Source organism: Carassius gibelio, chromosome B1, assembly GCF_023724105.1.
Source record: "Carassius gibelio isolate Cgi1373 ecotype wild population from Czech Republic chromosome B1, carGib1.2-hapl.c, whole genome shotgun sequence".
Taxonomy (NCBI): Eukaryota; Metazoa; Chordata; class Actinopteri; order Cypriniformes; family Cyprinidae; genus Carassius; species Carassius gibelio.
In genome coordinates this window covers 1,894,330-1,920,163 of record NC_068396.1, presented here as the reverse complement: position 1 = coordinate 1,920,163, position 25,834 = coordinate 1,894,330, and the positions used below count along the sequence as shown (strand labels likewise).

Genomic DNA, 25,834 nt, shown 5'->3' with positions numbered 1-25,834 from the left:
TAAAAAGTAATGCAATGCAATACTTCCCATAAAAAGTTACAAAGTACTGTAATTAGTTATTTTTTTTAGGGTGTAATGCAGTTTCGTAATGCACTACTTGTTAAAGTAACTTTCCCCAGCAGTGAATAAATGTGACTTGACTTTACAACCCACAATAACAGAAACACTTCAGAGACCTGTGATAACCTTCAGACGCTTCATGTCGTTCTGATGAACGCAGTGTTTTTATGCAACATCCCAAAATGCGCACACAAATAGGTGGATGGAAAGATAGCCTCATACACAATAAAATGACATGATCAAAATATATTGATATGATCAAATAGAAGATTAGCTTTGCATTAACGCTTCATTGTGTTGCAGCTGTAGAACTGGCTGTCTATGGATTGCATGTGTGCATGGGGAAGTTTAGCACAAAACTAATCGTGCAGGATCCTATTTGAATCTGAAATCACCCACAAAATTTCTTACACAAAGGTAAATGCAAGCACACAGGAATTTAAACCCAATAAACACACATCATATGCATACTGTTTATTTTTGAATGAGGTAATGATGGATGCAAATATCAAAAACACTGAATAAAATCAGACATGATCAAACATAAATAAAAGATTCACTGTGCATTAATGATTAATTGTGTTGCAGCTGTAGAATTGGCTGTTTCTTCACACCTTTTTTGATGCGTATTAGGGAATTGAACATTTAGATATAATTTAATTTCCATCAATAAGAAATTTATCTGACATGGTTGAGCACATATGATTTTTAGAATTTATGTGCATCTTGGAATTTTACATCCAGCGGTTTTTTTAATTTTTTATGCAATATATGTCAGGGGTCGCACACCTCTGGAGCAACGAGGGGTTAAGTGTCTTGCTCAGGGACACATTGGTGTCTCACAGTGGATTCGAACCCGGGTCTCTCACACCAAAGACATGTGTCTTATCCACTGCGCCAACACCACCCCAATACAAATTGGTGGATTGAAGCAAAGCTACATAAAAAATAAAATCAGATAGGATTAAACATAAATAAAAGATTAGCTGTGCATTAACGCTTCATTGTGTTGTAGCTGTAGAGTTGGCTGTTTGTTGGTGGATCCACTGCAGGTAGTTGGAGACACGGGTGTAAATACCGTAGGACCCTGGTCGGGCACAGCCTTTGCCCCAGCTCACAATGCCCAGCAGGAAGGTGGTGTCCCTGTAGCGGGTCACCAGAGGCCCACCGCTGTCCCCTTTACACGAGTCCTGCTTGCCCTCGATGTAACCGGCGCAGAACATGTTGCTGGTGAGCGACACGTTGCTGCTCTCGATGCACTCCTGCGTGCGGATGCGGGGCACCAGCAGGCGGCGCAGTAAGCGTGACGTGGGCCCGTCCTCGCTGCGTTTGCCCCAGCCGCTGACCATGTGCTTGCTGATGGCCCACAGCTCGCGCTCGGCCGTGTCTCGCAGCGGCAGGCAGACGGGGACGGCGTAGGTGCTGTAGACGATGGGCTGGCGCAGACGCAGCAGGGCGATGTCGTTGTCTGAGGTGTCGGACTTGTAGTTGGGGTGCTCGAGCATCTGCTCCACCTGGATCACCTGTTCTGTGCCCTCTTCCACCTGAATGTCATGCTCACCTGCGTCACAGACAACACACACAATAGAGCTGAGCTGCAGCCGGGAACGTGATTCGTCACTGATGTTCCTGTGGGTTCTTATAATTGGGTTTTCATTTTAAGGGTATAAGGTACTGCAAAAAAAAAAAGCTTATCTTAGTATTTTTTTGTCTTGTTTCTAGTCAAAATATCTCAAAATTCTTGTTTCCTGGAGAAAGAAAAAATTACATGCAGTGCATTTTGCTTAAAACAGGTAGTATGATCAGACAGTGAGGTCATTTCACTTCATTTAGTTTTCCCCTGGCTATCACTAAAATTAACTTGTCTGTTCACATGAAGTTTGGCACTTTCACAATCTGTTCTGAGTTTGACCGCACCTGCGACTATCTTGAGAAACTTGACATTGAGTTTTTCCAAACAGTGGGCGGCGGTGAGGATCCAGGTGGGTTTGTAGATCACACCTCCACAGAAACCCTTCTGACCGTACTTTAGCAACACCTGTCCAACACACACACACACACACAGATATTTGATGGTAAACTACAGTATGAACTGTGAACGGATGGATTCTGTGATGGTTACCTGCCAGGGACAGTGTCCTTTAGGACATTCGGCTCCACCAACGATACGAGATCTCGGATCATCCTTAGGATTCACAGCAGCACCTGCCCCCTGAAGAAGAGGAACCTTCCCACACGGAAAAGCCTCTGTAAAGGAGTGTTTAAAATACTTTACATACCAACTCCATGCGGAAGTCATTATACGACAAACAGTGTTGGGTAAAGTTACTTTAATGCATTACATTATTGCGTTACTCCCGAAAATTAACTATGTTACTTAGTTACTTTTTGGCATTACAATACTTTTGCATTACTTTTTAAATCTGGGGTGGGCTTGCTTGTTTATTTTTAATATAAAAAGTTATATTTTTGATGAATGTAAAAGCCCTTTCACACCAAAGGTGAAATAAATATTCCTCAGGCTGAAGGAAAAGTAAATTCACGTCTGAACAGTAGAAGGCAGAAAAATTACTGCGGTTGATTTTGATCATCGGAGGTCAGCATCAAAGACATCACTTAATAAAATTGTATTAAATACCTATAGGTTATTTGTGTTATTTAACATTTAATTATTGCAGATTTGCCTAAAATTTTGAGTTGCATTTCAGGTTTTTTTATTCGTTTTGAGGAATACTGAAACTTTTTTTTTTTTTTGCATTTGAGATGAATTAATGCATGTTCACATTTATTATAGAACTACAGGAACATCTTACTGCTGATTTCTCTCAACATGGGCACAGGAGAGCCGTCAATCAATAAATGGGAAACTGGCGTTACTTATTTGAAAAGTAACTTAAATATTATCAAACAGATAGTTCCGCTCCTTGATTCTGATTGGCTGAGCCAAGTTCAAAGCTTTTGTGAATTACTCTACAATGTAACACACACCTTTGTTTACGTTTGTGTGTTGCTCGGCAACCACATCTGATTCTGAGGAGCTGCATTGTTTGGTGTAGAATACTGTTGTTATTAATATCACTACACTTTATTTGCTCTGTTCAATTTTGTGAAACCGTAATGAATATATGGAATAACCGTTTTATAAAAGCAATAATCCCCGTGAAGCCATGGTTTACAGTGAATTTATAACAGCTATAACTCTGCTTCATGCTGTACCTAACAACATCCCTCAGCTGTTATAAATTCACTGTAAACCACGGCTTAACTGGGATTATTGCTTTAGTTATGCCTTACTTTACGGTTACTTGTAATGCATTACCCCCAACATGAAGACATTGAGTGCTAAACAGATGATTCTGAATCTCTGCGGCTGCCAGTTATCTGTGCGTTCTGTGATTTTCTCACCGTGTCTCAGGCACTTCTGACCATCTGACCCTAAGGTATATCCATCAGCACAGGAACAGTTCCGCTGATCGTCCTTCTCCGTGCAGAAGTGCTCGCAGCCCCCATTATCATAAAGACAGGAGTCAGGGACGTCTTTCATCTCTGAGGAGTGAAAGGAAAAATGTGTGCTTGGGCCTGAATCAGGAATTTGTTTGTTCTTTAACTTCAAGGACGTGACGTTATCACGTTTCTCTTTCTGAATGCCAAACCCAGACAAGTTTCGTGTAGTCTTGAAGCACAGAACACTTAACTAACTATATACTCCATTAACTATTATCAACTATGACACTGAAGCTATTTTAACATGTTACAAGTGAAACATTCCCCACAGGAAGTTACATCGTTTGGTCTCATTTAAATGATACAAATACATAAATTTTTCTTGTTTTCAAACGAGGCTCAATCATAATTAAGAGGTGTGGGTATTTATTCACTTTGGCTAAGATGAACATTTTGTTGCACAATATTTGGATAGTCCACTTCAGACATTCTAAACTCTTAAAAATAAAGGTGCTTCACGATGGCATAGAAGAACCTTTTTGTCTAAATTGTTTCCTAAAGAACCTTTAACATCCAAAGAACCTTTCTGTTTCGCAAAAGGAAAAAAGAAAGAGATGGTTCTTTAAAGAACCTTTGACTGAATGGTTCTTTGTGTTACCAAAAATGGTTCTTTTGAGGCATCTCTGTGAACACATGTCAGCTGACTCTCATTCGCTCAGATGTTCTCACCCTGCTCACAGTTGCGTCCGCTGAAGCCCGGCGAACACAGACACGTGTAGGATTCTGTGTTCTGGGTCGAGCAGAGCCCATTATTCTCACATGGATTTGATGCACAGTGATCTTTAACTGCAGAGGACCACAAACATTCATCTTAATCACAAACAATGTCATGAAGATGAATCATTTTCACAAAATAATCTCAAAATCTCACCATTGTAGATCTTCCAGAACTCATTCTGTGTGGAGACATTAGTTAGACGCTTGCTTGCACTCAACTAATAAAATACACAACTAAAACAAAGACTTGAGCAAGTTTAACATAACATTACATTCGTATTTGGTCTTGTTTTCTTGTATAAATATCTACAAATTCTGGAAGTCAAATGATTTAAGATATTATAAGCCTAGTCCCAGATTAAAGTGTAAATCTGAGCTGTTTTAACTGAAAGAAAACTGCACCGACTCAAAATGCACACCAGTAATGTTATTTCTTTCTCTAAGGCACGTTAATATAAAATTACTTAAATGTCCTAATTGAACTCTTGCCTAGTCCTGGTTTAGTCTAAGCCCTGTCTGTGAAACCAAGCCATTGTCTTGTTTATCCAAATTTGATTAGTTTTTGCCTAAAACAAGTACAATATCAGTCAATGGAGTGAGACAAATATTCTTGTGTATCCTTTGAATTAAGTTATTTTTATCCCACTGGCAGATATTTTTGATTTTTTAAAGCAAAATCTAACAAAATTTGGGTGATATTTTCAGAAAACAAGACGTTTTACTTAAAAGCATCCTGATTCAAGACTTTTTAGAGATTTATTCTAGAAAACAAGTGTAGTGTATATCAAGCCCAGCACAATGCCATCAGTCCCTGAACGTGTGTGTGTGTGTGTGTGTGTTTGTCACATGTAATACTAACGGTGGCCTCCGTGTGTTCAAACACCTCTCGCGCCTCCTCATACGAACATTTCTCCTCCAGACACTCCCTCTCCAGATTGCCCAATTTCAGCTCCTCAAACCAGCCCGAGTTCGCCCGCTTAGTCCGGATCAAACCCCCATGAGCCTCGTCCTTCCCCACAAACACTGAGCAACACAAGACTGTGCTGTTATCACCAACAACACTCTTATTATACACACCGCTGCTAGAATGTGGATCTGTAGTTGGTTTAGTTACCTGTAGCAGAATGACAGCTGTAAAGACCCAAGAGGACGTAAAACCCTGAAAGGAGACTCATGTTGAACAGCGCTTCAGTGTGTATCTCTGCTCCAGGTTCAAAGGTCTGAAGTCTAAATACTCTCCACCCCTCAGAGTCTACAAACCCTCCCTTACTGAAGCACAGAGATGCCAGGACACACAGCATTCGAAAGAGTTTATTTGTGTTTATGTATGTGCATGTGCCAGTGACACATAATATACATTTTACATTCTGCAATCTTTTAGTATACTCACTTACATGTGTCTTTATGCGTCTTTAAAGGTGAAGTGTGCTTGCAAACTGAACTGCATTATATTCTGGTGTTTTCCAGTGCCCAAACTCACATGATTGATTAGATGGTAACCGCTCAAACAGATCAATGTTTTAGGAATTAGGGGCTGTTCACACGAAACACTTTTTTCCATTCCACTGCGATACATTTCCATTGTTTAAAGGGTTTGTGACATGAGAAATCTAATTTGCCTTGATCTTTTGGCACATAAGAGTTCTTCATAGAATTAAAACATTCTGAAAGGTTCATAGCTTAATTCATAGCTTGATTTTGCTTTTTAAACAAGGCACAGTGTCATGGAGAGTCACAAAGAATAATTCGTTGAAAGATGAAGCGGAGCTAGATCTGCATCACAGACCAAAGTAAATTAAATTACCGTTTACATTTTTAATCATGTTGTCGAAACAGTTGCATGCAATCGTTAGGGGCGTTGACACAGTTTCCTATGCAGTGAATGTCAGCCAATCATAACAAGCCTTAAAGGACACGCCCCTTAAACAGGCCAAATCAGAGAGAGAGTCAGAATGAGGGTTGAAAACTTCCTTCATATTTATTTATTTTCTTGTTCAAAAAACTTTATTAACATTGTAAGTAAAATGAACATTAAAATAATGTAACACATCGTGACACAGGCCATCATCTCGGGTCTTTTGCAGCGTCTTGTCCATGACAGGCTTTTCTAAAAACGCATGCTCTAATTAAAGTTAAGCTTTTAGAAACCAGACCTGTTGTTTTCCCCATTCCACTGCCCTGAAATCTGAACACACTTCACTTTTAACAACATTTACGAACTCTTGAATTCATGCAGTGGTTACAGTCTTCATGATCCACTCCACAAAGACAGACACGCGCGTGTAGATGCCGTAGAAGTCAGCGCGTGCACAGCCTTTGCCCCAACTCACGATCCCTGTCAGAAACCATGTGTTCTTATAGCGGGTGACCAGTGGCCCTCCGCTGTCCCCCTGGCAGGAGTCTCGTCCGCCCTCGATGAAGCCGGCACACAGCATGTTCCTGGTCACCTTCAGCCCAGACTTTGCCTTGCACTCGTCTAAAGAGACCCTCGGCACATCCAGCCGCTGAAGAACCGGAGACGGCGGACCGGACTGCGACATATGACCCCATCCGCTGACGGTGGACATGCGAATGGCTCCAATGGTGCGTCCGAAGGTGCCGTTAACGGGAGGAAGGCAGATGGGAATAGCGGAGGCGTTAAGCGTGACGGGACTGAGCAGACGCAGAAGGGCGATGTCACTGTCAGCGCTGGAGTGGTTGTACCGAGGGTGGATGAACACTTTAGACACTTTCATCGTCTGTTCGGTTCCTTCGTCTTTCCCACGGATGTGTTCACCTGCAGCAGAAGACGAAATGAGACCGAGAGAAAAGATACTAGGTCTACACTTGAGCTGTGGGACGAGGAACATCAACAGAACCAGCGTTATATGAACAGCTCCTCACCGTTATGACATTATGACAAGTGTGGAGGGCAAACTAAGCGAGTATGCAACTCAGCTACCTGTTGAATCCACTGCCTTTTTGGTTGTCAACTGGGAGAAGTCAGTTTTCAATCCAGAGTTTCTCAATTCTAAATCAGAGTTTGACAAATGTGCATCTGCAGTAACTCCCGAAGACAAACCCAATAAAGAGTCATTTCTTACCAACTGTTACTTGTAAGATGTTTGGATCCTTTTCCCAAATGCAGTGAGCTGCGGTGAGAATCCATTGGGAATCTAGAATAACAGCACCGCATTTATACTGTTCCTTATGCAGTAGTAAAGCCTGTGGAGGAGACGCACACGCACAGAAACATTGAGAAAACACCAAACGAACAGATTTGAAGAACAGATGGATTCTAAAGAGAAAGTATGCTCCTCAAAATGAAGGTTATTTTGTGGAATCTATGGTTTCATGAAGGAAAAGGAAAATCTATGGAATCTTCCCATTGGACAAAAAGTTAATAAGATTAATGAAAAGTTAAATGCACTAGAAATGGTGTCTCCGAAAGGTTCTTTGGGAAACTGAAAAGTGTTCTTGTGCGGGAACACTGCCAACACATGCTGTTCATCTGATTTCCTCATGAATCCTCACCTGCCACGGACAGTGTCCTTTAGGACACACGTCACCCTTCACTATCCTCGGAGTCACACCCTTCAGCACAGTCCTTCCACACGGGAATCGATCTGAACACATGATGAGAAACACAACATGAGTTTACATCAACAGCACTATGGCCTTACAGCACAAACACAAGGATTTCAGAGTCATCCACCAGAGCATTCCTCAAGCTCAATCAGTAGATCATGTTGACATCCGTGCTAACGTCATGGGTTCGATTCCCAGGGAATGAATGCATGAACTGATCAAGTATACACCTACAATGCAGTGTAAGTCAATTTGGATGAAAGCATCTAACAAGTGCATTAATGTAAACATATCCAACACATTGATGTGCATTGGAACTCAAAATATGAATCATCTCCAAAACACTCCATATAATATAATAGTTGACTTACTTACTTTTTTTTAAAAGTGTGTGATTTCAGATGCAGCAAATGTTGCTAGTAACAAACTAACATATTAGATCTGCGAGTTCTGCAGTTTGCAGCATATTTAATGCTCAATGTTTTAATTTTCTGTATGCATGACCAGCTACATGTCAAAGTGTGCAATATTGACCCACAGTACAGTGAGTGACACACTGCATCCCACAATGCAATGTGCTTGACTTGACCCTCCATTTCTAATCAGCAGTGATAGCGGCATTGGCTTTTCCTGATTTATTACGTCACACTGCAAAATGTTCAGACACTTGTGTAGAAAACTAAACATTGCAGATGCTAAATACCATTATTTTTGAGCTGATAACTGGACGCTGCTCTGTGTGTATGTTGTTGTATAATGCACACCGTTTCACATATTCCAAGTCTAGGCAGTGGACAGTATTTTGGCTAAGACGTCTGTGTTTGCGGACTGACCCTGCGGCACACAGCTGCTGTTGTCTGTGTGTAGTGTGTATCCAGGGGCACAATCACAGCGATGGGTCGAATCACTGATTTCTACACAGAAGTGCTCACAGCCACCGTTCCTGTACAAACATCCGTAGGAATTGGGTGGAAATATTTCTGTGGGACGTACGACAGGATTAACAAGAGTAGATACTCATTCTGCAGATCTTTGTGTTGTGTTGTCATTATTGTGTGTTACCTTTGTCACAGTGTCGCCCCTCAAAGTTCACAGGACAGATGCAGATGTATGCGTTTATCTGATCCACACACGTGGCTCCGTTCTGACACGGTCCAGGCTGACAATGATCCACCTCTGAAGAGCCAAACCAGATTCACACAGATTCACAAGATCTGAGGACGTTTGTGCAAACTCACTGTCAGGCTGTTTCTATACAGTCTGAGGAGTTCTGTATGGTTCTTAGCTCATTGCTATGCAGTTTTTAATTAAACTTACCTTAAAATTCATGTGCAACATTTAAAAACTTGTTCAAGAGTTGTTGTTTTTTTTCTATTTTAGCGTCTAGCTATTCTTGAAATGTAATTTGTTGTCATGAGATGTGTGTAAACTGCACTTGAAGTTGCTGATTTACCTGTGTATCTCTTCCAGAAATCATCCTGAAACACAACAGGAGAGTTCTGTTAGATTTCCTTCAGCTCTTCTACTATTTCTGTGCAGTTGCTGGCCATTTTGTCTAAATTTCAAACACTAACTTTCATTGATGTCATGAGTGTCTCACTGTGTGACTGAATGAATAATCTGAATTGAGACTGACTCTGAATTATCTGATTTGAAACTGACTTTTAATTACCTGAAGTTAGACTGACTATGAATTGAAACAGATTCTGAATTATCTGGATTGAGACACTTCACAAATTATCTGAATTAAAATTGACACCGAATAGAGACTGATTCTGAATGGTCTGAATCAAGACTGACTATGAATTACCTGAAGTAAGACTGATTCTGAATGATCTGACTCTGAATTAAGTTCTGAATGGTCTGAATTGAGATTAACACAGAATTATCCAAATTGAGACTGACTTTGAATTACCTGAGTTGAGACAGACTCTGAATTGCGACTGATTCTAAATTATCAGAATTTAGACTGACTCTGAATTATCTTAACTTGGACTGTTTTATATGAATGTATTCTGAATAATTTAAATTGAGACTCACTTTGAATTAACTGAATTAAGTGTGGCTCTGAATTGAGATTTATTCTGAATTATCAGAATTGAGACTGACTCTGAATTGAGACTGACGTAGAATAGTCTGAATTGGAACTGACTGTGGATTTAGACTGATTCTGAATTTAGACTGACTCTGAATCGAGACTGATTCTGAATTATCAGAATTTAGACTGACTGAATTATCTTAATTTGAACTGTATTGTCTGAATTTATTCTGAATAATTTCAATTGAGACAGACTTTGAATTACCTGAACCAAGAGTGGCTCTGAAGTGAGATGTATTCAGAATAATAAGAATTGAAACTGTCTCTGAATTGAGACTCACTCAGAATGGTCTGAATTGAGACTCACTCTGGATTGAGACTGATTCTGAATTATCAGAATTGAGACTGGCACTGAATTGAGACTGATTCTGAAGTATCAGAATTGAGACTGACTCTGAATTGAGACTGAGTCTGAATATTAAGAATTGAAACTGTCTCTGAATTGAGACTGACTTAGAATAGTCTGAATTGGGACTGACTCTGGATTTAGACTGATTATGAATTATCAGAATTTAGACTGACTCTGAATATCTTGATTTGGACTGTATTATCTGAATGTATTCTGAATAATTTGAATTGAGACTGACTTTGAATTACCTGAATTAAGAGTGGCTCTGAAGTGAGATTTATTCAGAATAATAAGAATTGAAACTGTCTCTGAATTGAAACTGTCTCTGAATTGAGACTGATTCAGAAGGGTCTGAATTGGGACTGACTCTGGATTGAGACTGATTCTGAATTATCAGAATTTTGACTGACTCTGAATTGAGACAGAGTATGAATGGTCTGAATTGAGACTCACTCTGGATTGAGACTGATTCTGAATTATCAGAATTTTGACTGACTCTGAATTGAGACAGAGTATGAATGGTCTGAATTGAGACTCACTCTGGATTGAGACTGATTCTGAATTATCAGAATTTAGACTGACTCTGAATTGAGACTGAGTCTGAATGGTCTGAACTGAGACTCACTCTGGATTGAGACTGATTCTGAATTATCAGAATTTACACTGACTCTGAATTGAGACTGATTCTGAATTACAAGAATTTACACTGACTCTGAATTGAGACTGAGTCTGAATAGTCTGAATTGAAACTCACTGTGGATTGAGACTGATTCTGAATTATCAGAATTGAGACTGACTCTGAATTGAAACTGAGTCTGAATGGTCTGAATTGAGACTCACTCAAAATTATCTGAAATGATCCTGGCTGATCTGAATTAGGAGTGACTCTGAATCAAGCACTACGTCTCTCTGAACAGATCTTTCTAAAAGTCTTGTTCTCCTCACCAGTTGTTCGGGGACGGTGAAGATCTCTCTGGCCTCCTCATAAGAGCAGATCTCCTCAAGACACTCTCTCTCCAGATTTCCCAGCTTCAGCTCCTCCAGGAAGGAGTTTGCCCGTCGGACACGATGTGTTAATGCCTGGTTTGCCTCAGACTTACTGAGGAAGACTGCAGATGATAAAGAGACCAAGAGTCAAGAGTCAGGCAGACAGCGAGTGAGTCTGAATACCATTATAGTCTCTACTTTAACATGTAAACATGGATGAGAAACACACGAACACATTACACCGTTTTTAAGATCTCCTCTCTCACCTGATGGAAGCCCACAGCACACTGGGACGCCGAGCAGCGTCAGGATCATGTGGCAGAGCTTCATTCTGTTCAGGTTGTACTCCATGATGTTTAAGCTTCAGGTTTAAAGTCCGTAACTCCTCGGCTGTGGTCTGGACACACAATGGGCAAACGGACAGCAGATTGCACAACACTGAGTGTCTGAAGGGGCTCTTTAAATCACCAGCAGATGGAGCCACTGATGCAGAGACTGAGGAACAGGCTTCCTTCACTTCATTCATGCCGTGGGTGAGATTTCACACATTCTCTCAACAAAATAGAACGTGACATGAGATCAAACTAGACACAAATATTCAACTGTTTCTTTTAAGTTAGCACTTTAAAACAAAAAGAAATGCCTGTCAGTATCTTAATGCATTTATTCTTCTTCATGACAACAATCTGCTGTTAATTCAGCACAAACAGCTTTAACATTTAGACTCAATTCATACTTCGTACAGTAGATCATTAGTACTTATCATTTCAGTAAGTTTTGTTATTTACATTTTTTGGGTGCACTTGATTTTGGATTTTAGGAACCGTATACCTTTTAAGAAATGTAAAGAAGTCATGCAAAAATTATAATGATGTCATCATTTACTCCCCAGGGTTTCTGCAGTTCTTGAAAAAAGGCCTTAAAAGTTCTTAAATCAGAGCAGAAAGTCTTGAAATGAATAAAGTCAATGGCAGTAAATGTTACTGGAGATGCAAAATGAGAATATGAAATCTTGTTTTCTTAGAAATTAATTAAAATTAAATGAGCTTAAAACCAAAACAAATAAATAAGTCCATTATCAGATATTTGTTCTTCTTTTGATCATTATCTAAAACAAGACTTCATATCTTCTGTGATTTTGCATCTCAAGTTAATGTATCTTGATTTAAAGTTTTTTAGATGTTTGTACTGGAAAACAAGACAGAAATAATGAGGAAGAATCAGATGGGTCAGTAAAGGTAAAAGATATGAGCGATTTGTGTGTGTGTGTGTGTGTGTGTGTGTGTGTGGAAATGAATTCAAAATCAATAGAGATCTGGAAGCTGTATCTTCATTGTGTTCTCTCTTAAATACATTTAGAGAATATACATGTGTATTGTGTTCCTTTCAATATATTCCTCACATTTTCTGACTTAGACTTAAATTTAAGACCTTAACATTTTTAATTCGTAAATTTACCTTCACAAAACCTGGAGAAACCCTGCTCCCCGTCATATCGCTCCAAAACGTTATGACTTTATCTACGTATTCTAATAGATTTTTTTTTTTTTCATTTATTCCAAACGAATGTCAGTGGGGTCCAATGTTGTTAGGTTTTCAATGTTTGACAAAATATCTCTGCAGAAGACAGAAGTCATACAGGAGAAACGAGCACATAATGACCGAACGATCATTTTCAGGTGAAGTTTCCTTTGACTGTAATTATTGAACATTCCTCGTCTGACAGCACAGTAGCGTTTCATAATGAATCATCTATTCTGTTCGGGTTTACAGCTTCTCTAGCTGTCATTTACATAAAACTATAAGAAGCCCTGTGGTTTCCGTCTTGAAATCAGCTCGAGTTTAAACTCTAGCTCAGATCTGCGTGTGACAAGCAGCTTTACAAACTTCTGGGGTGTCTGAACGTTAGCTTCTCGTCTCGTTTGTTGAGACCACAGAGAGATGCGTGGTTTAAACACAACACACACATTCAGAGCTGCTGCAAACACACAGAGGACCATACTCACCGATTCATCTGATTTCTATCTGAGAAATGAGAAAAACACAAATACAAACACAATAGCATGTTCACACCGGGTCTGGAGTAAGCAGATAAACTCAACCAGGAACTAGTGTCTTCACAAAAACAGAAGATCATTTAATAATGTGCATATTATACTCACAACTGAATTGTTACATTAAAGACAGAGTCTTAATAAAGTACCTGAGTTAAATCATAACGCATCATTAAAAAGTTACATAATGACACACTATATTAGATTAGAAAACAAGGTTTAAGACTAGTCCCAGAACCAATTTCTGAGCTGAAGAAACTTGCACCGACAGATCTTAAAATATATCAGTGCCTGTTGTGTCTCAAGATGCACAGTAATGTTTTTCTAAAGGCATGCTTATGAAAAAACAACTTAAATATCCTAAATGAATTTTGACCTAATCCTGACTTAAACCAGACACAAGTCATTACTTTATTATCCCCAAATTATCCAACGGAGACACTTTATCACAAGTCATTTATCATAAGTCAGATTGTTAAACAAACAAGAAGAAAAATACGTTATTATGTTATATTATATAAAGATATTATATGTTTGAGTTTCAAACTCTTAATGCGTGTCCTTGAGCATCTAATGTGCTCTGATATAATTGAGCTTCAGCAAGTTCTCACTCAGCGTGACGTGTTTACGTCTCAAACACACTCAGGAGTGTGTGTGCAGCCTCAGCTGTCTCATTAGCATTCACTCAAACTATAACAAGCTCAGATCTAATGCCAGAATTATGCAAGTAGGTCACAAAGAGAGAGAAGAGACGCAGGTACAGAGACGAGAGAAACACCTTCCACAGCGCAGGCTCGAAACCACATCTGTGGGCAGCTTTCCTGTGTGTGTGTGTGTGTGTGTGGGCATGTTTTTGTGACATATCAGGACACAACTCTGTATAATGACATGGGTATGACACAGGTATTACAAGGAGAGGGTGACTTATGAGGACATAACCCATGTCCCCATTTTTCAAAACACTTATAAATCATACAGAATGAGTTTTTTTGAGAAAGTAAAAATGCACAAAGTTTCCTGTGAGGGTTAGGGTTAGGTGTAGGGTTGGTGAAGGGACATAGAATATACAGTTTCTACAGTATAAAAACCATTACACCTATGGGATGAACACACTTTACACAAAAACAAACATGTGTGTGTGTGAGTGTGTGTGTGAGAGAGAGAGAGAGTGTGTGTGTGTGTGTGTGTGTGTGAGAGAGAGAGAGAGTGTGTGTGTGTGTGTGTGTGTGCAGCCCATTCTTTCAGTCCTGTGGCTCGACTGAGAAGAGAAGACACACTGAGGACACACAACACACTGAATCCTCAGACCAGATGCAGATCTGGAGAAGTGTGTCACTGCATCACTGATGACAATATCTGTTAGAAATCAAGAAAACACACTCATCCTCATCTTGGATGATCTGATGGGGGGGGGCACATTTTGGAACGAGTCATTCAGAAACGCACCTCCACAGTTAGTGTTGGTCAGGATCTCCTCCGTCACGTCATTATGAAAGCTGTAGGCCAGCTAGAGGAACATCTGGGTAGTTTTGTTTCTGATCGTATGGGGTTTTCTAAACTTTAGTGTAGCAGGTGATTCCCAGAGACTCCACAGCGCTGGTGAACCTGATGATGATTTTTACTAAATAATCTGAACGCTGAATAAATCATCTCTCCAGTGATGTCTGGTTTGTTCAGAGGACAATATTTGAAAATCTGGAATCTGAGGGAGCAAAAAAATCTAAATATTGCGAAAATCATCTTTAAAGTTGTTCAAATGAAGTTCTAATCAGAAATGAAGTTTTGATATATTTATGGTAGGACATTTACTAAATATCATCACAGAACATGATCTTTACTTTATATCCGAAAGATTTTTGTCATAAAAGAGAAATGTATAATTGTGACACATACAGTGTATTGTTGTGTATTTCTACAGATATACGTCTGTGACACTGATGCTGCTTCTGTGCTGCAGGACACTGTAAAAACAGTGAATCTTATTTTGAGAGCATTTATTTATATTTATATATATATTTGCATTAGCATTGGATATTATTTTCATGACAATTAAACACTTTTAACATGGAAATTGTCATTAATGTAATGTAAAAAAATATATATTTCAGTAAAACATTATTATTTCATGTTTTGAGTAATAATGATGTTATCAATGCCATGTATTTTATTGTGCTGTGATTATATTTGTTCAACACTTGTGTTAATGTGTAATATAAATACATTTTACCTTCTAAATGTAGTATGAAAATAAAATTATTAAATAAAAATGCATATATTGTATGTTATATATATATATATACACTGCTGTTCAAAAGTTTGGGGTCAGTAAGATTTTATATGTTTTTAAAGAAGATTCTTCTCATCAAAGCTGCATTTATTTGATTAAAAATACAGTAAAATTGTCTAATATTATTGCAATTTAAAATAACTTATCTATTCATTGTTTAAATAAATAAAAGGTTATAAAAGGACAGAATTTATTAAGTATTTATATAAGTCTTTACTGTCACCTTTTATCAATTTAACTCATCTTTACTGAATAAATATCATTTCCGTTTTGCTGAAAAGAGAAATCAGGAGTACAATGTTTCTGTAGTTCTAGAACAAATGTGAACATGCATTAATTCATCTCACTCACAAAAAATTAAGAACAGATTCATTATCCTTCAGAATGAATAAAAAAATGTAAAATGCAACTCAGAATATAAGCAATAATTAAAAGTTACATACTGAAACAACATTATAAAACAATAGCATTAATCATTAATCACAAATTCTCTTTACATCACACTACAACAAATAACTAACAATAATGACAAAACAACAACAACAACAATGATGTGAGCAAACAGCAAAACATTAACCCTTTAACAGTACACTGAAAAAAGGTTTAACTTACTTAGTATTTTTGTCTTGTTTCTAGTCAAAATATCTAACAATTCTTAAATCAAGATTTATTTAATAGATACATTTTTAAAAATGTAAAAAAAATTTTTTTACGTTTATCCCATATTTCAATGAATATATATATATATATATATGTGTGTGTGTGTGTGTGTGTGTGTGTGTGTGTGTGTGTGTATTTTGATTAAATAATAACAAAGAATACGACTAACAAAATAAAAAAAAACGTGATAACTAAAAAACATGATTTTCGAAAATTACACACACACACACACACACACACACATACATAAAATAATGCAATACTCAGTAATTAAAGTCAATGCACGTTTGTTTTTATAGCACATTTGTTTCAAAGCAGCTTCACGGTAATAAACAGGAAAGTACAGTATCTTCGACTGTAATTAATACTAAAGAATCATTTGTGTACGCTATGGCAATATTTTGGCAACACATATGCCTTTATAAATGTTGATCTAACTGTAAATAGTTCGTGAATAATTGCATACTAACCACATAATCATTGTTACAAAACCTCACCGGAAGTACATGATATATAACATACAAAAAAACGTCACATGATGGCATATACATATGCATGTTAACATTAAATCGCATATGTTTACTGTGTTAATGAAATAAAATAACTTACAGTTAGTGGTGTTACACACAGACATATAAAGACGAATGCCGATTCATTGATGACAGAGAACCTATCTAACATCTTATATTTATACACAAACCTCACTTTACCAGCAATATTGTTCGGTTAACTATGACGCAATGTGTCGAAAACAGTCATGAAAAGACCACCGATGAGATAACTGTGACATATTGATTATCGATTACTTTTGACTTTTACTGAACCAAAACGTTAGGAAACATTCCATTCATTCTAGCGAATCGGTTCGCTCGGACAGTTCACCAACAGGTGATTCACTTAGTAATTTGAGTCCTCATTCAAATAAAAGACCGCGATCTGGGTAAAATACTCTTAAGTAGTTCGCTATATCCTATTAGTTCGGGTATAACGTCTGCATTAAATGCCGTGTTGTGGTTCTCTGTGATACAGGAGTGATTCACAACGAGTCGGTTTGATTGAATTGGTTTGAAAGAACGATTCACTCGATTCGGACACATGCGGATGATTCTTCTTTGATGTCGCGTTCTTTCATTCGCTCTGGTGAAGTCGTTTAAGTAATAAATGTGACATTTTCATACAGTTTGCGTAAGTTTTAGAGTGAAGTTTGTATATATGTTTCTAATCAGCGTTTTTGTGAGATAATAGAGCAGTTCTGTTGTTTGATCGTGTTGTTTTCTGTCAATGTTTGTGTGAGAGCAGCACATCTGAGCCTCAACGAGATGATGGAGTTTGAAATTGGTAAGATCAGTGATCAGTCTGTCTAATCATCAAATAGTTCATTTATCTTACAGAAGACAGCTGTAGAAATAGTCTGAACTCTACAAAAGTCACTCGGTAAAGAATGTGATTTGAGCGCATCTCTGATACAAAGTTGCTCTCTCGAGCAGAAGGAGGCTAACACACACACACAGAGGAATCGCTCTGAGATGAGTTTAGACATCAGCTAGAGAACAAGAGGCATTCAGGAGATGTCCCTGACCTGACAGGAGATTTAGGGAGTGTTGAGGAGTTTCCAGGAGCAGGACATCTGCAGATGAAAACCGTTTTGGAGACGGTCAGATGTTCTGCAGCTCTGCTGTCTGGTTCAGACTTCTGGATCTCCTGAGTGTTATTATGAGAGACAGAGAAGATCTGATGAAGATGCTGTGTTTCAGAGCAAGCCAGGAGGTTCTGGGAGGAGGTGGATGTGGATGAAGTGTTCGATGATGTGCTGGAGAGACTTCATCACTTAAGAAACGTGATCACAGACAACACTGCTACTGACAGAGGTACACACACACACACACACACACACACACACACACACACAACACTGCTACTGACAGAGGTACACACACACACACACACACACACACACAACACTGCTACTGACAGAGGTACACACACACACACTAACACTGCTACACACACACATATGACAATGGTAACAGTTTAAAACGGGGGAATTTTTTTTTCATGCCTGGAACTCAAGAAATGTTAAAGATATCTTAATTCCCCTTTAGACTTTGGCTCTTAACAAACTTCTCTTTTGGTTTCTTTATTTTCAAGGCCCTGTTCTGTTCACTTCCAGAGATTCTGGGATCTCAGTATAGCTCCAGGAGTCAATAGTTCAGTTGTACACCTTTCAGTGGTCAACAGCAAACATGGGTCACTTTGCATTCAGCTGTTTCTGAAGAACACATAATGCAGAAACTAGAACAGTATCTCTGTGGAAACATCTGTCCAGACTCAGATGACCTGAACTTCTCATGAGATGTGTTTGTGAATGGGTTCCAGCTGACCGTGGGTTCTTCTGATCTGTTTCAGAGTACGTCCAGGCCATGAAGATCATCCTGGAGTCTGAGCTCACCTCCTTCAGGAGCGAAGGCATTCAGGAGGTGCTGATTGATGAAGGTCTGTGCTGGAGATTAAATATTAAACCGTGTTTGGTATCACACTGACGAGTGTCATATCTGTGTCCAGAAATACTGACGGTGACCGTATCAGAGGCGGAGACGGAGAGCTTTCAGCAGAAGGACAGCACACGGTCTGCCATCATTAGAATTATTATAACCATCATCATTTATTTGAGTAATAAACCACATCTTTAACTCCTCGCCTTGAGGTCCTGATCTCCTCAACTGCATCAGACAATGAAAATAATTGAATCATGTCATATTTACCAGAAACACATCTTTAACTGTTTCACTAACAGTTTCCCCCGAAACGTGTAGCTCACAGGAAGTGACCTCGTTTGAATCCTTCCTGCAGCACAGGGTTAAAAACCTTTCCTCAAGATTTAACCCTGTGTAGCGTCGACTGTTAGAACGTTTAACACTGTTAGCAAAGACACTGGAGGGAAATCATCACAAACATAGACGTCATTCAGTGTGACAGTAATTCATCCTGTCACAAGAATCATTAGATGATATTAGAAGTAAACACATGTCAGATTCCTCCCTCGGAGATCAGAGCTATTATTAATCATAGGAGAATGGGACACATGTACAGATAATAACTTCTGAGTGTGTGATGTGTGTCAGACTGTGCAGGGACGGAGAGTCGAGCTCGGATCAGAGCCAGACGTCTGCTGCGGGCCGAGGCGAGCTGCTTCTGTCTCCTCTGAGCTTCTGTTCTGAAGAGCCCAGGTCTCCTGTGCAGCTCGTCTACCATCCACACGACTGCAGCGCTGCATGTGTCCCGCAGCTGCCCGCTCACGCCGACCGCTTTCTGGGGCACAACCCGCTGCGTGCGCCCATGCTGTGCCAGTTCCAGCGCCACAGCGACCAGTCTGACGCTCGAGACGCCAGTGTGCTTTATAAAGCGCCGTGTGGACGCAGCCTGCGCTCCCTGGAGGAGGTACGGCAAGTCAAGGGTTAAATCATCTCTCCAGTGATGTCTGGTTTGTTCGGAGGACAATATTAGAAAATCTGGAATCTGAGGGAGCAAACAAATCTAAATATTGAGAAAATCATCTTTAAAGTTGTTCAGATGAAGTTCTTAGCAATGCATATTACTAATCAGAAATTAGGTTTTGATATATTTACAGTAGGAGATTTACAAAATATCTTCACAGAACATGATCTTTACTTAATATCCTAATGATTTTTGTCATAAAAGAGAAATGTATAATAGTGACTCATACAGTGTATTGTTGTCTATTTCCACAAATATCCCTATGCTACTGATGCTGCTTCTGTGCTGCAGGACACTGATATATAGCACATTTCAAATACACTGGACTTTTTTCACATTTCTGGGTGAATCAGCAGCTGAAGTCCTCATAGTTGAGTAAAGTTCAACTGAGCAGCAGTCAGAAGAGAGAACGATGTCAGATCCCTCTCATAGACGCCGCTTTAGAAACACACTCGCATTAGCGTTAACTAGGTTTTTAGTCATTTGATGAAAAGGTGATAAAATACAAACTATAAGTACTAACTTCTAAATATATATAAAAAACATTTTACGATGCTGATGATGCTGTAAATTGTGTGTTTACTATTGTCCTTGCATTACTGACAAACTATTTATTACTGTAAAGACGCTGACACCATCTGTATTGTTAAAAGCGTTATAGAAATAAAGGTTTATTGACCGTTGAACGCAGCATCGCATTTCTTGTGTAAAGGGTCCATGTAATTCGAAATGCTTTACATATAAAATGAATGAGAATAATCACAAAAATAATAACAACAATAACAGAAGGAATGTAAAGATTTAAAATTATTTGAAAACTGATTTAAAATGAATAATCATGATTATACATAAATCCAGTGCAGTCAGTTTGGACGTAGCACAGTGCTCAGTCAGGACACTCAGAGCTAAACAGATTTGAGTCTGGTTACTGATTTGGCACATGTGATCTGTTCTGATCAAGGTGCTTCAGTTCCTGCTGCAGTCAGAGAGCCTCGGCGTGCTGCAGCCAGACCACTTCAGCTTCGACCCACAGATTGTTCCAGAGAATCAGGTGCGAGCTCCGACCTCGGCTGCGCTGCTGATCGAGCAGGACCTCAGCCGCGGGATTGAGCCGGTTCCCGTGTCTCTGTTCAACGAGCTGGACGGCACTCGGCCCAAAGAGTTCCGCTACCGTAAAGAGCGCTGGCCACACGGCTGCTTCCTCAGCGGCGCACCTCTCTTCTCTGTGTGCTGCGACTGCACCGACGGCTGCGCAGACGCATGGAGCTGCGCATGTGTTCAGCAGACGCTCAGAGGCTCAGGAGAGCAGCAAGCGTACAGACACCGCAGGCTGAGCGCGCCCCTGAGCACAGGGTGAGTCCGGGTGAGCTCGTCCTCTGTCAGGTGATGTGATCTGTCTCGTGATCTCATGATCTGTCTCGTGATTTAATGATCTGTCTCGTGATCTGTTGATCTTTTTGATGATCTGTCTCGTGATCTGTCGTGATTTGATGATCTGTCTTGTGATCTTTCGTGATTTGATGATGTCACGTGATCTGTCGTGATTTGATGATCTGTCTCGTGATCTCCTGTGATTTGATGATCTGTCTCGTGATCTGTCGTGATTTGATGATCTGTCTCGTGATCTCCTGTGATTTGATGACCTGTCTCGTGATCTGTCATGATTTGATGATCTGTCTTGTGATCTTTCATGATTTGATGATGTCACGTGATCTGTCGTGATTTGATGATTTGTCTCGTGATCTGTCGTGATTTGATTATCTTTTGTGATTTGATGATCTGTCTCGTGTTCTTTCGTGATTCAATGATCTTTCATGATTTGATGTTCTGTCTCGTGATCTGTTGTGATTTGATGATCTGTCTCGTGATCTGTCGTGTTTTGATGATCTGTATCGTGATCTGTCGTGATTTGATGATCTGTCTTGTGATCTCCTGTGATTTGATGACCTGTCTCGTGATCTGTCGTGATTTGATGATCTGTCTTGTGATCTTTCGTGATTTGATGATGTCACGTGATCTGTCGTGATTTGATGATCTGTCTCGTGATCTGTCGTGATTTGATGATCTGTCTCGTGATCTCCTGTGATTTGATGACCTGTCTCGTGATCTGTCGTGATTTGATGATCTGTCACGTGTTCTGTCATGATTCGATGATCTGTCTCATGATCTTTTGTGTTTTGATGATCTGTCATGTGATCTGTCGTGATTCGATTATCTTTTGTGATTCGATGATCTGTCTCATGATCTTTCGTGATTTGATGATCTGTCTCGTGATCTCCTGTGATTTGATGATCTGTCTCGTGATCTGTCGTGATTTGATGATCTGTCTTGTGATCTTTCATGATTTGATGATGTCACGTGATCTGTCGTGATTTGATGATCTGTCTCGTGATCTTTCGTGATTTGATGATCTGTCATGTGATCTGTCGTGATTCGATTATCTTTTGTGATTTGATGATCTGTCTCGTGATCTTTCGTGATTTGATGATCTGTCTCGTAATCTTCCATGATTTGATGATCTGTCACGTGATCTGTCTTGTGATCTTTCATGATCTGTCATGTGATCTGTCATGATTCAATGATCTTTAGTGATTCGATGATCTATCTTATGATCTGTCGTGTTTTGTTGATGTCTCATGATCTGTCTCGTGATCTGTCGTGTTTTGATGATCTGTCACGTGATCTGTCGTGATTCAATGATCTTTCATGATTTGATGTTCTGTCTCGTGATCTGTTGTGATTTGATGATCTGTCTCGTGATCTGTCGTGTTTTGATAATCTGTCTCATGATGTTTCGTGATTCGATGATCTATTTTATGATCTGTCGTGTTTTGATGATGTCTCATGATCTGTCTCGTGATCTGTCGTGTTTTGATGATCTGTCACGTGATCTGTCGTGATTCAATGATCTTTCATGATTTGATGTTCTGTCTCGTGATCTGTTGTGTTTTGATGATCTGTCACGTGATCTGTCGTGATTCAATGATCTTTCATGATTTGATGATCTGTATCGTGATCTGTCGTGATTTGATGATCTGTCACGTGTTCTGTCGTGATTCGATGATCTGTCATGTGATCTGTCGTGATTCGATTATTTTTTGTGAATTGATGATCTGTCTCGTGATCTTTCGTGATTCGATGATCTGTCATGTGATCTGTCGTGATTCGATTATCTTTTGTGATTTGATGATCTGTCTCGTGATCTGTCGTGATTCGATTATCTTTTGTGATTTGATGATCTGTCTCGTGATCTTTCTTGATTTGATGATCTGTCACGTGATCTTTCGTGATTTGATGTTCGGTCCCGGATCTGTCATGTTTTGATGATCGGTCTCGTGATCTTTCGTGATTTGATGATCTGTTACGTGATCTGTCATGATTCAGTGATCTTTAGTGATTTGATGATCTGTCTCGTGATCTTTCGTGTTTCGATAATCTGTCTCATGATTTGTCGTGATTTGATGATCTATCTCGTGATCTGTCGTGTTTTGATGATCTGATGATCTGTCTCGTGATCTGATGATCTGTCTTGTGATCTGTCGTGATTTGATGATCTATCTCGTGATCTGTCGTGATCTGTTGATCTATCTCGTGATCTGTTGATCTGTCTCGTGATCTCCTGTGATATGATAAACGGTCTCGTGATCTGTCAGGCTGTTCGAGTGTGGCCCGTGGTGCGGCTGTGCGAGGAGCCGCTGTCAGAACCGTGTGGTGCAGAAGGGTCTGCGCGTGCGGCTGCAGGTGTTTCGTACACCGGACCGCGGCTGGGCCGTTCGCTGCAGAGATGACCTCGATCAGGGAACCTTCGTCTGCATTTACGCAGGTACACACACTTGACAGCGTTATAATCATACACTCGTACGAAAACTAAAATAAAACATTTTCATTACTTAAACTAAAATAAATTACAAATCAGATTTCTTTCAGTCATGAATTCATATATAATCCAGGGTTATCATTAAGTTATGAAAACTAGTTTCTGCTGCAAAATGTAAAAAAATTAAAAGTGAATATCTCACAACTTTACCTTTTTTATATCTTTTTGTTTATATCTTGCTGTTCTGTTTTCTTTGTTTGTTTGGAATGCAAAATAAAAAATTGTGAGATAAGAAGTCGCAATTACCTTTTTACTTTTTTGTGTACATTTGACATTCTGTGACGGAAAGATGCGTCTGTATTTACTAAAACAAAAAAACATTTCATAATAAATCAGGGTTGCTGTCGTTAACTAAAACGAAAACCATGCAAAACATTTGCATTATTTGAAATAAAATGAATATTAACTGAAATAAAATCAAACAAAACAGATTTTCAGCTAGAGGCCAAGGCCACATTTCTCACTTTGGTTTAGTTTTAAAGTACTAAGATAACTAAAACCAAGTAAGGTGAAAACTAAAGTAAGAGCATCAGTGTTGTGGTGCGCAGGTGTGGTTCTCCGTCAGCAGCAGAGCGTGGAGGAGCCGGCGGCTGGAGAGCTGTTGGTGTCTGATGATGAGGTGGAGGTGGTGGAGGAGTGGAAGCTGCCCGCCGGACACATGGAGACGGTCAGTGAGCCGCTGGACAGCTCTCCGCCGCTGTACGTGCCTGTGATCCAGAGACCTGCCGATCAGCTCAAGGTCAGTGCCCCTCCTGCAGGTGACCTTTGACCTGCTGCTCAGGGCAGGTGGAGCACTCCCCAGCTAATTTAGTTAATTAAAACCATTCTGGATTCTTTCTGAGTAAATGCACTTACTATACCGCTGTTGTGTTAATGGAGAAACCACTGGTGCACTTTGCAATATTAATATTTTTTTAACCTTTTATTGATCATGTAGACAGAGAGAGTGCATAAGTCTTTGATATTCATTTATATATTAAATAGCTTATAATAAATCAGTACACTAGATGAGATAAACCATGTATGAGTCCACATTCAGTTGATTTGGTGAAACATGATGAAACATGCCTTACAAAAAAGCATTACCTGTGTGCATTTTAAGACCAAACAGACTGATGTATTTTATTGAATGTTTTCAGTTTAGACTGCTCCTAGTCCTAAGCACTGTTTTTTAACAAAACTGCTCTGTAAGTGATTCAAACTTGACCAAAACTAAATAAGATAAAAATAGAAAATAAGATGCAAATAGCTGACCAAACCAGCAGCAGTCCTGGAGTGTTTCCTCTGTTTCAGGATCAGCAGCAGCTCGGCGTGTCGTCGCTGGACCGCAGTCAGAACGGTACGAGCACAGAAACACCTCCAGATCAGGACACACACATCAGTGTGTGTGTGTGTGTGTTATTCTGTGTGTGTTTGTAGGGGGCGAGGCGTGTGAGGAGATCGTGAGTAAGAGACCCAGACTGACCGAAGCAAACGGACACGAGTCGCAGCACAAACACACACCTGAGCAGATGTATTACCTGGACGCCTCCAAAGAGGGAAACGTGGCCCGATTCTTCAACGTAAGTGTAGCAGACGTTACCCAGAAAACACTGCATCTGCTGAAGACTCGCACTGACAGACGAATGATTGATTGAATATTGATTGATTGATGGACCTGCAGCACAGCTGTGAGCCGAACCTCTTCCTGCAGAACGTCTTCACGGACACACACGACCCACAGTTCCCGCTCATCGCCTTCTTCACCAGCAGGTGAGACGCGTCAGACTCTGAGTGTGAGCGTGGAGCTGATCTCTCATCACCTGTCTGCTTGGTTTCCAGGTGTGTTAAAGCTGGATCGGAACTGACCTGGAACACGTGAGAGAAACCACCAGGACGCTTCATACTGTAATGACTGTCCAGAGTTAAGTGTTTGGGAATCTGTATTCAATTTTGACTGATAAATAAAATATTTCAAGCTCTTTATACAAATGGCCTTTCAAGGTTTTTGTTCATTTTTATTTTCCAGGGGGAAAAATCACTTTTATGATTTGTTTATCTGTGTTTTCTGAGACGATGAGGGAGTAAATCAGAATAGGAAATATCTGTACGTGAAGTTTTTCATTGTCAGTCATCCTGAGCCGCACTGGTTGAAAAAGACTGGGTTCATCTGAAGATATGAATGCAGAAACAAAGACAA

At 39.7% G+C, this 25,834-nt stretch overlaps 3 protein-coding genes across 4 annotated transcripts; 1 reads left to right on the top strand and 2 right to left on the bottom strand.

The window, feature by feature from the left end:
• Window positions 1-519: 519 nt before the first annotated feature.
• Window positions 520-5,597, bottom strand: LOC127948900 (coagulation factor VII). The gene is made up of 8 exons (XM_052545733.1): window positions 5,396-5,597; window positions 5,141-5,304; window positions 4,436-4,460; window positions 4,234-4,350; window positions 3,466-3,606; window positions 2,183-2,307; window positions 1,978-2,098; window positions 520-1,621 (listed from the first exon to the last, which is right to left on the bottom strand). Exons 1-8 carry the CDS (start codon window positions 5,580-5,582, stop codon window positions 1,062-1,064), a joined length of 1,440 nt encoding a protein of 479 aa, XP_052401693.1. The 5' UTR covers window positions 5,583-5,597; the 3' UTR covers window positions 520-1,061.
• Window positions 5,598-6,234: 637 nt separating this feature from the next.
• Window positions 6,235-11,725, bottom strand: f7l (coagulation factor VII, like). Its single transcript, XM_052545734.1, has 8 exons — window positions 11,549-11,725; window positions 11,241-11,404; window positions 9,302-9,326; window positions 8,911-9,024; window positions 8,682-8,828; window positions 7,795-7,886; window positions 7,365-7,485; window positions 6,235-7,057 (listed from the first exon to the last, which is right to left on the bottom strand). The coding sequence occupies exons 1-8, from the start codon at window positions 11,631-11,633 to the stop codon at window positions 6,510-6,512; spliced, it is 1,296 nt and encodes a 431-aa protein (XP_052401694.1). The 5' UTR covers window positions 11,634-11,725; the 3' UTR covers window positions 6,235-6,509.
• A 5,541-nt stretch (window positions 11,726-17,266) lies between these two features.
• setdb2 (SET domain bifurcated histone lysine methyltransferase 2) lies at window positions 17,267-25,626 on the top strand. 2 transcript variants are annotated; one of them, XM_052545727.1, is made up of 13 exons: window positions 17,267-17,468; window positions 17,583-17,621; window positions 18,038-18,151; window positions 18,690-18,776; window positions 18,846-18,909; window positions 19,406-19,721; window positions 20,740-21,131; window positions 23,432-23,601; window positions 24,204-24,394; window positions 24,949-24,994; window positions 25,075-25,217; window positions 25,319-25,407; window positions 25,477-25,626. In XM_052545727.1, exons 2-13 carry the CDS (start codon window positions 17,603-17,605, stop codon window positions 25,514-25,516), a joined length of 1,671 nt encoding a protein of 556 aa, XP_052401687.1. In that variant the 5' UTR covers window positions 17,267-17,468; window positions 17,583-17,602; the 3' UTR covers window positions 25,517-25,626. The 2 variants fall into 2 exon arrangements, with proteins under 2 accessions (XP_052401687.1, XP_052401686.1); XM_052545726.1 differs by having other exon boundaries at window positions 17,364-17,621.
• The last annotated feature ends 208 nt before the right edge of the window (window positions 25,627-25,834 follow it).